The sequence below is a fragment of the Prunus avium genome, chromosome 1 (genome assembly GCF_965620075.1).
Source record: "Prunus avium chromosome 1, drPruAviu1.hap1.1, whole genome shotgun sequence".
In the NCBI taxonomy this organism is placed as follows: Eukaryota; Viridiplantae; Streptophyta; class Magnoliopsida; order Rosales; family Rosaceae; genus Prunus; species Prunus avium.
In genome coordinates this window covers 61,403,203-61,415,110 of record NC_142284.1, presented here as the reverse complement: position 1 = coordinate 61,415,110, position 11,908 = coordinate 61,403,203, and the positions used below count along the sequence as shown (strand labels likewise).

General features: G+C 35.8%; 2 protein-coding genes across 3 annotated transcripts; one reads left to right on the top strand and one right to left on the bottom strand.

Moving 5' to 3' along the window:
- The first annotated feature begins 1,243 nt into the window (after nucleotides 1–1,243).
- LOC110765745 (putative magnesium transporter NIPA4) lies at nucleotides 1,244–7,714 on the top strand. The gene is made up of 9 exons (XM_021968952.2): nucleotides 1,244–1,831; nucleotides 3,049–3,105; nucleotides 4,930–5,020; nucleotides 5,093–5,253; nucleotides 5,388–5,515; nucleotides 5,618–5,755; nucleotides 6,639–6,731; nucleotides 6,976–7,081; nucleotides 7,249–7,714. Exons 1-9 carry the CDS (start codon nucleotides 1,657–1,659, stop codon nucleotides 7,356–7,358), a joined length of 1,059 nt encoding a protein of 352 aa, XP_021824644.1. The 5' UTR covers nucleotides 1,244–1,656; the 3' UTR covers nucleotides 7,359–7,714.
- A 1,293-nt stretch (nucleotides 7,715–9,007) lies between these two features.
- Nucleotides 9,008–11,745, bottom strand: LOC110765634 (Cox19 family protein (CHCH motif)). Of its 2 annotated transcripts, none has more exons than XR_002528052.2 (2): nucleotides 11,313–11,745; nucleotides 9,008–9,455 (listed from the first exon to the last, which is right to left on the bottom strand). XR_002528052.2 is itself a non-coding variant. In XM_021968800.2 (2 exons), the coding sequence occupies exons 1-2, from the start codon at nucleotides 11,399–11,401 to the stop codon at nucleotides 9,334–9,336; spliced, it is 195 nt and encodes a 64-aa protein (XP_021824492.1). In that variant the 5' UTR covers nucleotides 11,402–11,677; the 3' UTR covers nucleotides 9,008–9,333. The 2 variants fall into 2 exon arrangements, 1 of the variants encoding a protein (XP_021824492.1); XM_021968800.2 differs by having other exon boundaries at nucleotides 9,008–9,439; nucleotides 11,313–11,677.
- Nucleotides 11,746–11,908: the final 163 nt, after the last annotated feature.

Genomic DNA, 11,908 nt, shown 5'->3' with positions numbered 1-11,908 from the left:
CACCAAAGGCCTTGACCAATCCAATTAACACCACATTGGTTCATCTCGCATGTTTAGAAACATCAATTTTGACATTATGTTATCGAAATCTTAAACAAATACTTTCTTGAAAAATAAAATTACTACTATTCAAAAAGTATTTTTATTTTTATTTTTAATACAAGCGATAGTTTAAACTAAGGGAGAGGAGAGCTTCTCACACATACACTACTACGATAACATGGGAGTTCGAACTTGAGACCACTGTTCTACAAGTCAAAGTAAATATTAAGACAAATATTTCAAGTAAAAACCAATAAAATATGACTTTCCTCATTATGTATAATCTTAACACTTATACAATAAAACTTACCATAAACTATGACATTGCTTTTTATACTACGAGCGCTTTTTGAATTATAGTTTACTAAACATTCAACTACATTAGTTCTGATTTTTCTTATAGCACTGCAAAAAATCTTCTCTTTTTTTTTTCCCCCAAAATCATCACAATACCAAACTAACTCTTAACTAGTTATACCATTACCTTTTCTTTATAAGGAATCAAGCCACACATAGTTCTAGAAGAATTTTAAATTGTAACAACTGTTATACCAAGGTATGAGAAACTTTTTGTAGCCTTGAAATAACAAATCATTTTCAACACAACAATTGATAAAGACTCAAGCCGTTTTGTAAATATTTTCGTTTTAGCTATGATTCACGATTTGTTTGTGCCTATGCGGTTGTGAGATTGAGCTCTACCACATGACGCATTTGGAGTCCATATAAATTAAAAATAGGGAGTTTCACTAAAATACCCAAAATAGGGGCTGAAATTATAAAAATACCCAACACCCAAAACACTTTATAAACATACCCAAAACTCATCATTACACACACTCAAAACCCATTTATAAACATACCCAAAACCCATCATTACACACATACCCAAAACACATTTTGGGTATAGTGCTTGGGTATTTTTATAAATACATGTTTAGAATTGGGTATTTTTATAAATATCTATTAAAAATAAGATCCACAATTACCACTGACATATAACACTGAAAGCTAATCGGAGCTTACCTAATGTAGAATTATCATGACGTCGGGTACTAATTTAAAATGATTTGAAAGGTTGATACCAATTTGAAATGACTCGAAAAAGTTGGGATTAATATGTAATGTACCCTTAAAAATACAATTTTTTTAAAGAAACCTAACAATTAAGAAGAAAAAAAAAGGATCAAAAGATGGAGTATAGCACTCATCAACCTTTGGTCGGAGTGAAGTCGTTATTACGGTGAAACCGAGTTAAATTAATAAAAATCCAATCTTCGTTTCGCATTAAAACACACGACACGCCCTCTCTTCTTCTTTCTTGTTGTTGTTCTCCTTTGCCTTCCGATCTACAACAACAGACAACAGCTGTACATTTCTGTACCCACCGCCAACTCCCAGCGCCGACATTATCTTCAATATCTTCTCCATCTAAATCTCTCTCTGTGTTATTTCTTTGTAAACTCGATCGAACGTGCTCTCTCTCTCTCTCTCTCAACTCATTCCGAGTCGCTCGCCTATTTGGGTATTTGCAGTTTTGTAACAGTAATGATACACTCAAAGCCTGTGAGCGGAGAAGCTTTTTAGGGTTTTTGTTTCTGGGTTTTCTCAGCCATGGCGACTGAGGGTCAGAGCCACCATATGAGCTGGAGAGATTCCTACAAGGGCATGTCCTCTGACAACATCAAGGGTTTGATTCTTGCTTTGTCTTCGAGCTTGTTTATTGGTGCTAGTTTCATTGTCAAAAAGAAGGGTTTGAAAAAGGCCGGGGCTTCTGGCATCAGAGCAGGTTCGTAATTCAAATGCTTTTCTGGGTACACTTTTCAAAGTTCAATTTCTCCCCTTTTTGTTTTACTGATGTGGGTTGTTGTCAATGGAGAGCGATTGGGTGTTTTGAGTTTATGTTTAAATTGTTGTAATTTTCAAAGTTTACACGGAATTGAGTGAAAATGGAAAATGGGTTAAACTGTAAAGGGCAGTCCAGATTGGTGCCCAAAGGTGTTCTATTTAGTGGATTGAAGTTGAAGAAAGTTTAGACCCTAATTTATGTTAGCTATTAGTTGCTGATTGTTAAATTCTTGCTGATATCTGCTATTTTGTTTTTTTAAACCCAATTTTACTCAGTTCATCAATTTGGAAGCTATGTAAACTTAAAAGACCCTCTGGGTGTTTTAAAGTCACCTTGCCAACATATGATGACAATTGTGTGTCTGGATATGTGTGTTCTCTTTTCTAATGTTATGCAAGATTGTTTAATGTTGAGCAGTTGTGTTTGATTTTAGAATTTGTTGTTTAATTTTCAAACTTTTTGTTGTTACGTGGAAATGGATATAGGATGAATAACTTATATGGTGAAGATTGATTCATAAAGTTGTTGAGTTTAAAGATTTTCCGTCATTTGGCAATTTGGTTTGTTTAGTAGATTAGTAGTTCAAAGTTAAGGTGATATTACTCTTGTTGAAAAAATTGTTCACTTAATTCTTACTGAGTCCTAAGTATCAGTTGACATTAACCACATGCCATTTCAAATTTTATTTGTCAATGTATGATTACCATATCTTAAGCAGTCGCATGCATGGTGCATGTATTATGCCTATGGCGGAAGAAGCTCAGTATCAAAAGCTTATACATTTAAGGGATAAATTTATGAAGTTTTCATATATTTGTTATTTTAATCATTGAATTTTTAGAGTTCTTTATTTTTCGTATCACAGTGATGTGTGTGCAATGAGTTTCTCGTTTGTGATAAATTTAACAACTCAGTATCTGAACAACATATAGACAGTAGTTGGTTTCAGTATACTCTAAATAATGTTAAGGTCAATTGTGTCAAATTATTTGTTAGTTTTTAGAGAAGCTAGTCTGTATCATGTGTTATTTTTTTATTTCAGGTTTTTTTTCCATGCCTTTGTTGCTTGTCTATTCTCTTATGCTTTATATGTTCTTGTGTTTCTTTCATTTGTCACATTGAATAATTGGAATTGAGTCATTTTATATGTTCAACAGGAGTTGGAGGATATTCTTACCTCTATGAGCCACTTTGGTGGGTGGGCATGATAACAAGTGAGTTATAGTTCTCTTTTTTCATTTATGTGATCAATGAAGATCAATTATTGTTTTTTTTTTTCTCTGAGGATTGTAGTTTCTATTTATATAATTGAAATGTACTGAAGGTGATTATTTTGAATACCATAGAAAAAAAAATGGCTTCTGATTGATTACATTTTCTAATGTGCACGTACACACAAATATGTGGATCCTAGTTGACAGATATTTGAAACAATAAAACTGGTGTACCTTCAGAAGAGCGTCAAACTTATGTTTATTCTACAAGATACTAATTTACAGGGAAAGCCTTTTTGCACCGTCAGACATGAATAAATTGGCATTCTTGTCATTCCTGAATAGTAATTTTGAAAATGTCTTTACGATCAATGAATTTAAGGGTATAATTCTAGTTTTGGCTAACCTAGGTGAGGGAAATTCTAGCATTTGTGAGAGCCTTGACCATGAAATCATTGCTTCCCTGCCGGAAACAATAGACTAATGGATTCGATTTATAGTCTAATTGATGGGAATTTACGCATTAACCTCACAAGAGGTAAGTGTATAAGAAGAATTTGTTCTTTGGTATTTGGATCCTCTACTGATGCTGTGAGTGCAGATCCCATGCTGATAAGTGGTACGGCGTCGTTCTGACTATCTCCAACTTAACATGTCATCTTTGTAGTTTTGGCTCACAAACCCACCTTTCATTCTTTAGCCAGAACGACGCATCCACCACTCATGTATAGTAGAGCCAAATCCCATCCCCACCATGCGACAATCCGATGGGAAAACATTTTTATCACAACGATGATGGGCGTCCTATTCAGAATTGAGAAATTTTTGGACCCCAATTTTCATTTTCCTGCCCCTGTTCAGAGCATCCTTACAGATCCAAAATGTGGGTTAGTAAATTTCATCCTCAGTGAATGGTACAAGTAAAATTGGGTTTCTGGGGATTTTTTGGTTTGAAGGAGTTAGTTGGATGCTGTGGTCTAATGACGACGGATACAAGTCATTGCCATTGGACCTGTTGACTAGTAACTGGTACAGTTAAATAATCCAAATATGCTGTTTGCGTTTGCTCTTCTTGACCAGGCAGAAGCCATGGAACATCCTCCATGAGACCCTCCAATCTTTCTTGCTAAGTGCCAGCTTTTGTGGAAAGATTTGGTGAGTTTCAGTAATGGTCTAATGACGACGGATACAAGTCATTGCCATTGGACCTGTTGACTAGTAACTGGTACAGTTAAATAATCCAAATATGCTGTTTGCGTTTGCTCTTCTTGACCAGGCAGAAGCCATGGAACATCCTCCATGAGACCCTCCAATCTTTCTTGCTAAGTGCCAGCTTTTGTGGAAAGATTTGGTGAGTTTCAGTAATGGTTCGGTGTATGTGGAAGGGACCGGTAGGACTGAGTGGAGCAGCGACGTTGCGATTGTGGTGGGATGGGAGTTTGTTGAGATAAGCCAGTTCGGCTCTGGTATTTTTTTTGTTATATTTTATCACAAAGTTCCTGGGAACCAAAAATAAATAAAAAAGCTAAACGTGTATTTGTGAAACATCAAAACGCAACCGTTTCAATTGATGAACAGAGGATCTGACCCTTTTCCTTTTGTTTTTTTGGGGGAGGCCGGGCGGTGAGTGCTTAAAATTTCACATTCCCATCAAAACTTCTGGCTGGCTTAGTATGCTTTTCCATTTTTCGTTGTGGTATCTACCTGCTAATTTATAGCTGATCACATTTTTAATCTAAGGAAGTAAATGGTCATTTGTGCATCTTATAGTCATGACCATATTTAAAAAAGAAAGTGCTGACAGACAATTGCCATTTTTGACAGTGATCGTTGGGGAAATTGCTAATTTTGCGGCTTATGCATTTGCGCCAGCTATACTAGTAACTCCTCTTGGTGCTCTCAGCATAATTATCAGGCATGATAAAAACTCGCACATGAATATGGTTGCTTCATAGTATTGAGTGCTGATCATACTATTGTCTTGCAGTGCTGTGCTTGCACATATTATTTTACGTGAGAGACTTCATATTTTTGGGATTCTTGGTTGCGCTCTATGTGTTGTGGGTTCTACAACAATTGTGTTACATGCTCCTCAAGAACGTGGTATTGAATCTGTAACAGAAGTTTGGGATCTTGCCATGGAACCAGGTAATTGGTTTATTCTCTACAACCATTTGTCTTTTTATTGACTATTTGATTCTTAATTTGCATGGTTTACTCTCATTTGACTACTCTGAAGGGAAAGCAATTTTTTTTTAATAATTATACTTGTTTGTTGGTAGGTTTTCTCTTGTATGCAGCTTTGGTCATAACTGCTGTGTTTATTCTTATATTCCACTTTATCCCGCAATATGGCCAGACACACATAATGGTCTACATTGGAGTTTGTTCCCTTGTAGGTTCCTTATCGGTATGTTTTGCTATATACTTCTGTTAATTTGAAATTAACTTTCTTTCTCTATGTCATCTTCTTTTCAAGTGTTTTTTTTACTCTAACGGTGTCCTTTGACAGGTCATGAGTGTCAAAGCACTTGGAATTGCTTTGAAGTTGACATTATCGGGCATGAATCAACTAGTTTATCCCCAAACTTGGGTCTTCACTTTAGTTGTCATTACATGTGTGCTTACCCAAATGAATTATTTGAACAAGGTAAGTATTAGTCCTTTCCTGTCCTTGCATTATTCTTTTTTTTAAAAAAAAAAAAATTTGTAATACTTTTTAAAGTTTTCTAAATAATCATCTTCTATTTCCTCTTTGGACAAAACCAAAAGTATTAGTCCTATAAAAAGGGTGGAATGTTCCATTTTAAATTTCTCCTTCGTTACATCCATAAAACAACAGGTGGATGTCATCATATTCTAATTCAATCATTTCGAAGCTGTCAACAACCCAGGTGGAGGGTAAATTTAATCCATACCATTAACAATTTTCTTGAGTGACAGTGACCTCAGCTAACATGGGAGAATACGTGTTCCCATAACGTGTACTTTCTGGTCTTCTTTATTGGTGGAATCCTGCCCCCTTTTTGTATGTTTAAACTTTGACTCAATCGAACTTCCTTCTGATTGACCTTTTTTCCTTTCACCCAAGCAAATTTTAAGACAGTAAAAAAAAAAAAACTTAATGATAATGCCAATCATCAGAAAAGGAACAAAGGATGTATTGGGCCTGAACTTGAGAAAAAGTCCAATCATGAAGTTTGCCCCTTTCTTTGTGCTTCAGCATTTGCTTTCACTGATGTCCAAAACCAGCCTAATGATGCATTATGTGACAGATCCTCAGCAACATTATGCAGATTTTGTCAATTGTGAAAAAAACTATAATAGTTCACATTATTTGATTGTGGGTCTTGTTTTTACCTGTTACAATTTCCTCCTTTTGAATTTGTAGTCACTTTCTATTTCCTTTTTGTTTTTCTTGTACGTTTCTGTAGAATGGAACCATGTTTTACCCTTTTGCTTCATTGTTAGTTTGTTACTGTTTTCTAATGGCTCCTTGAATTATTATGATAGTTTTTTCCCTTCCATTGCAGGCACTTGATACTTTCAACACAGCTGTGGTATCTCCAATATACTATGTTATGTTCACATCACTAACTATTCTGGCTAGCGTTATCATGTTTAAGGTATATTCTTCCTGCGATTATATTGATACTCTTTTGTTTTTGTTGTTACTTTGTAAATATTTTTCTGGTTAGTTAGATTTAAAATTGTCTGTCATGAAACGCTTCAGTCTCAATAGAGGTGTCCATTGCTGCCACCCTCTCTGTGACTTTTAATTATAAGCTAGTCGTCCAAATCTTTTCTTTTTTTCTTATTATGATGGGGTGATATTGAGTCTACATATTTCCTATGTTACTGTACTTTCAGGATTGGGACAGGCAGAGTCCAACCCAGGTTGTCACGGAAATGTGTGGGTTTGTGACTATCCTTGGAGGAACTTTTCTGCTTCACAGAACGAAGGATATGGTTGATGGTATGTTTCCTTTTATTATTTTTATCATTGATAGATTATCGTCAATCTTAACAAGGAACCTATGGTTGGGTGTTTGGTATTTGCCTGCACGGTTTTTGGACTCTGAACAAATAAATTCATGTTTCCCATACTGAACCTTGCATTGGTAATGCCATCGAATCATACAGGTTTGCCAACATCAATGTCCTCCATGCGACTATCAAAGCATGCAGACGAGGATGGAATTGATGGTGAAGGCATCCCTCTTAGACGGCAGGATAGCTCGAGATCACCATGATGCATTCTTTAGCTCACATCTGCCATTCCCACAAGCTTGCATGCTTATTTTTGGGGGACGTTGCTAAGTGTACCTGTACTTTATGGAGCATCGTATCTACCCCTCCTACCCAATCTTATATATTTTTTTGGATAGCGTCAGAGATTGGTAAGAGTTTTCCCCCCTTTTTGTTTATTTTCGCTGGTTGGCTTTACAGTTACTGCGTTTAGCAATAACATTGTATACTCTCTCCCCCACCCCTTGACAAAGAGATTGGCCAATTGTAATTTTACGCAAATTGGTTCTGCAGTGTATCTTCTTGGCTAACATTTGCCATTCAATGGATTTTTAAAGAAAATCTGAGATGGGCTTCTCTCTATCTCTCTCTCTCTCTCTCTCTCTCTCTCTCTCTCTCACACACACACACACACACACACACACAAACAAAGCGAATCTGACTGATTGAATTTTTGTACAACACCGGCAGCAAACACTTTTAAAACTAGAGAGTTAATACTTGTTATTGTGCCCCAATATTTGTCTGATATCTTGGTGTACAAGTCACCGCATGAACTTTCCTTTCTCGGACAGCATCTGTTTCTTTTGTTGTAATTCTCATTTTTATAATAAATAATTCTAAATACATCGAAGAATTTGATCAGTGACACCCAAAAAGAAAAAGCCATGGTTGCCCTCCTGAGATACCTTGCCACCATCTCCAGAGGTCAACCATGGCTTTTTTTTTCTTTTTCTTTTTTTTGGGTTGGGGGGAATGCATGTTAAGGCTCGCATTAAGAGCAAAGAAGAGAAGCAAAACACCCCTTCCTTACGAGCAAAGCAGGGTCTGAAACTTGAGCCAAAAGGAACCAGTTGGTTTACATTGGAATGATAGACGTAAGGATTTGTAGTCGGAATGGAAAAGGAAATCTTTAGAAAAACGTTTTGTCGCAATAACAATTCAAATTTTAGCATCTAAACTTGGGTTTAATTAATTAATCATACTCTGATTTCTTATCCAAAAATAATTAAATGGCTTATGGATGTCCTACAATTTCCCCTCACCATCTTGCCTTGTGATAAAATAATGAGGATTATTCTACCTCCTCGTGCCCCCTTAATCAAGCAAGAGATCATTGTCATTTCGATTTGCAGCATGTGTGGTGAACCAGAGTCACACAAGTTTATACTGAGCGGTAATCTAGGGCCGCGAACCATCAATCTTTACAGTGTCCATGATGAGAACGTATAATTTAAAGCGTGGCGGTCCAAAGAAATCAAGTACCCAAATACACATTCTGAGTGCAAATAAAATCGCTCTCAAAGTACCATAAATAGTATGCTACTGTTGCGTTGGAATAACCAAGTGTCTTGAGGAGGAGAAAAACTTCCCTACCCCCATTGCATCGCATCACCCCTTTTCCCTATCAATGTTGCATTGCATCACCCCTTTTCCCTATCAATGCAACGGGATAGGGAAGTATTTCTCCTTGAGGAGGGTCCAACTGCTTGCCAATCTTTGTTCTCATAGTCTAACCCTTTTTAGAACCATAAAACCAATCTTTATATAATGCTGGTTACCAGATTTCAGGATACAAAATAGTTCAAGTAAAACTGTAAGCTTGTAATGTAATGGCATATTGCATTTCAAACCAAAATAAGAAATAAATAAATAAATAAAAGACATATTGCCTTCTTTTCTTTACGTGAAAAAGAATACAGCTCTTGATCGATTCACATGTATGAAAATAAAACCTTATGCACACAAGTGTATCAATCAAGACATCAACAGAAAACTTTTCTAGCATTCTTTACACTATTTTTGTTTTCCCTCCCCCACCTTTTATTGCATTTAATGTGCCATAAGCTTCTCGCAACAAGAGAAGCTTATGGCAAGTCATAATCACATCAAGCATTTGGCCGCTGTGGTATTTTGCCTGGAGTTTATGATAGAGGTAGAGCTACATTTAGTCATTAAGTGCAAAATTGACAACACTTTCTACTTCGGCTTTTGCTTCAAAAGACCAGAGAGCGAAGCACAGTGAGTCGAATTGTAATTGTGTTTCTCACAGCAAGACTGCAGCAATTCAATGACTGTAATGCACCTGCCAAGTATAAACACTAATCACAAAAGTAATAACAGAAATCAGGAAATGCCTGAGAAGAGAGGAATCACGAATGCATAAGTTTGATATTGACTATAACTCTGACATATATAGCCAGTTACACATTATAAATGATATGAAAAGGACAGTTACACACTTCAAAGTGGAAACCATCAATTAGCTTTGAATGCAAACAAGTTTATGACACAACTTCTGAATGTCAGCAGAAAGCAGGAATCAACTAACAAAGTTTCATAAAATTGGTTACCAGTTCAATATATACACAAATGAGCATTATATAAAAGAACAAATCCAACATACTCAAAATCCAGCATATTCAAAAGCACAAATGAGTATTACTTAAATGCTTGCTAGACCAGATCATGATGCTTCTAGTTTGACAACCAGGAGAAGGCCTTAAATCCACAATAACTACAAATGTCGGGACAACCAGACCATGTATTTTATATGAGTTCGACATTGAAATATTGACAGAAGTTAGCTCAAACAGCAACCAAAGGTAAAAAAAGACATTGGAAGAGAATGGTCTGAGTAGGATAAGAACTTATGAATGTAACCCCATATTATTCTCCATGACTCGTTACCAGACACTCAATTTCTACTATCATGATCAAAGAAGACTTTAAGGTGGCTTTAGCATACCAGTTACTTTATTCACCCTAGCTACCAGGGTGACTCCACATCATTATGGCTCAAATATCTAAAGTAAAGTAAGCTGGCAAAACTATTATAAAAAACCAGATATAATTTTTATTTTCAATTGAAAGGTTGAACAGGAAGGCCTTCTAGTTTATGTCAAACAGGCACCTAAGCACCAGAGAAGTCTGTTGAAAAGCCACATACTAAAACTTAACATTCAATCTCCTTGATCAACCGCACTTACACTCTAAAAAAAGTAGATATAAATGGTGAATCTTTGACACTGTTCTATCCAACTTGCATTGCATGTGTCATTTGTGCCAATTGGAAATACACGATGGTGTCAACCCGCACAAAACTCAATTTTCATACAAAAAAGAAAAAAGAGAAAAGGAAAAGATAGAGACAAAATGTATGCCTCATGAACCACTGTTTCTAAAGACCTGCTAAGATAGCTGGAAATGGTAGAATGTTCCTTCATTATTTTGTTAAAAGAAAAGGGTGGAATCATTTGCTGGTCATATATGCATAACATAGAGCCACAACTCCTAGTCAGTTTAGCTTGATATCTACCAGTATGAGTATAACTCCATCTGTTGTTGGAGATCACACATGCACACTTTCATGGTCCTAAAAGAAAACATTGCCAAGGAAACAACTAAGCTAAACCATTCTGCCTCGAATTGTTCCCACTTTGTGTCAAAGCACCACTCTTTTGGGATCTTTCTTTTTTTTTAAAAATTGAGTTGAAGTTTCTATATTGAGCGATAACATTATCATCCTACTTGGGATGAACTTATACAACATTTGATTTATTTATTTATTAACAGTAAACAACAAGCTCTCTGATACACGTTTCAATGTTGTGGGAATTTTGGGTTTTCATTAGATGAAACCAAATTAAGTGTATAAATTTGAAAAAACCAAACCAGAATATATATATGAAGAAGAAATCCAAAGCAACCATTGGAAATGAAGAAAAAAAATCCTAACCAGCTAAATATCACAATCCATGTATGTACAAATAAACCAGACCAAAACGAAAGATAAAGAAATAAACAGAAGTTAGAGAGAGACATTCGACAATGAAATTAAATTTTCATTTCGTGGAAAAATTGGAAAGAGCATTCAGAAATGTTATTTGATGTTTCTTCTGTTTTCTCGGCAACCAAACAACAGATACAGATTAATTAGGCGGAAAAAGAAGACGTACTTTTGAGGGAGGAAATTGTTCTTGGAGAGACATGCTTGAATGTAGCAGGCTTCTTTCTTGCACGGCTCTATGCTTTCTCGCTTCGCCATCTCTATTTTCTAATTTCTAATCAATTTGCGTTCGAAAATGGCAGCTTTTGCGGTTTCTATTATTTTAAAGCGCGACCGACCACCGACCTTTCCTATAGTGCCTCCTACTGTGCAGGTTCTGTCCTGCCCCCCGGTTAAGCAATTGCTTTATGCGATTCTTTCTTTTTTGAGTTTTGGTGGCTCTACAAGCGCTTTTTCGCAATTAAATGTATTGGCTCAATAATAAAAGTGTTTATATGGATCATAAAAACATTTTGTAGATAAATACATAACAGATGGTTCTTATGGAATCAATTCGAGAAGCACTTGGATTTTTAACAAAAAGCATTTATCCTGCATCCGAGTTTCTTAGGTTCGATTCTACTTCCTAAATATCGCTAGTATTAAAAAAGAATTAATTATATCTAATTTTTTAATTCTTTGGTAAATTTATACTTTTGTTTCATCTGCTTTTTTTCAGTGGAGAATTTTATTGTCACCCCAAAAGTAATAAGGCATTGACTTGGG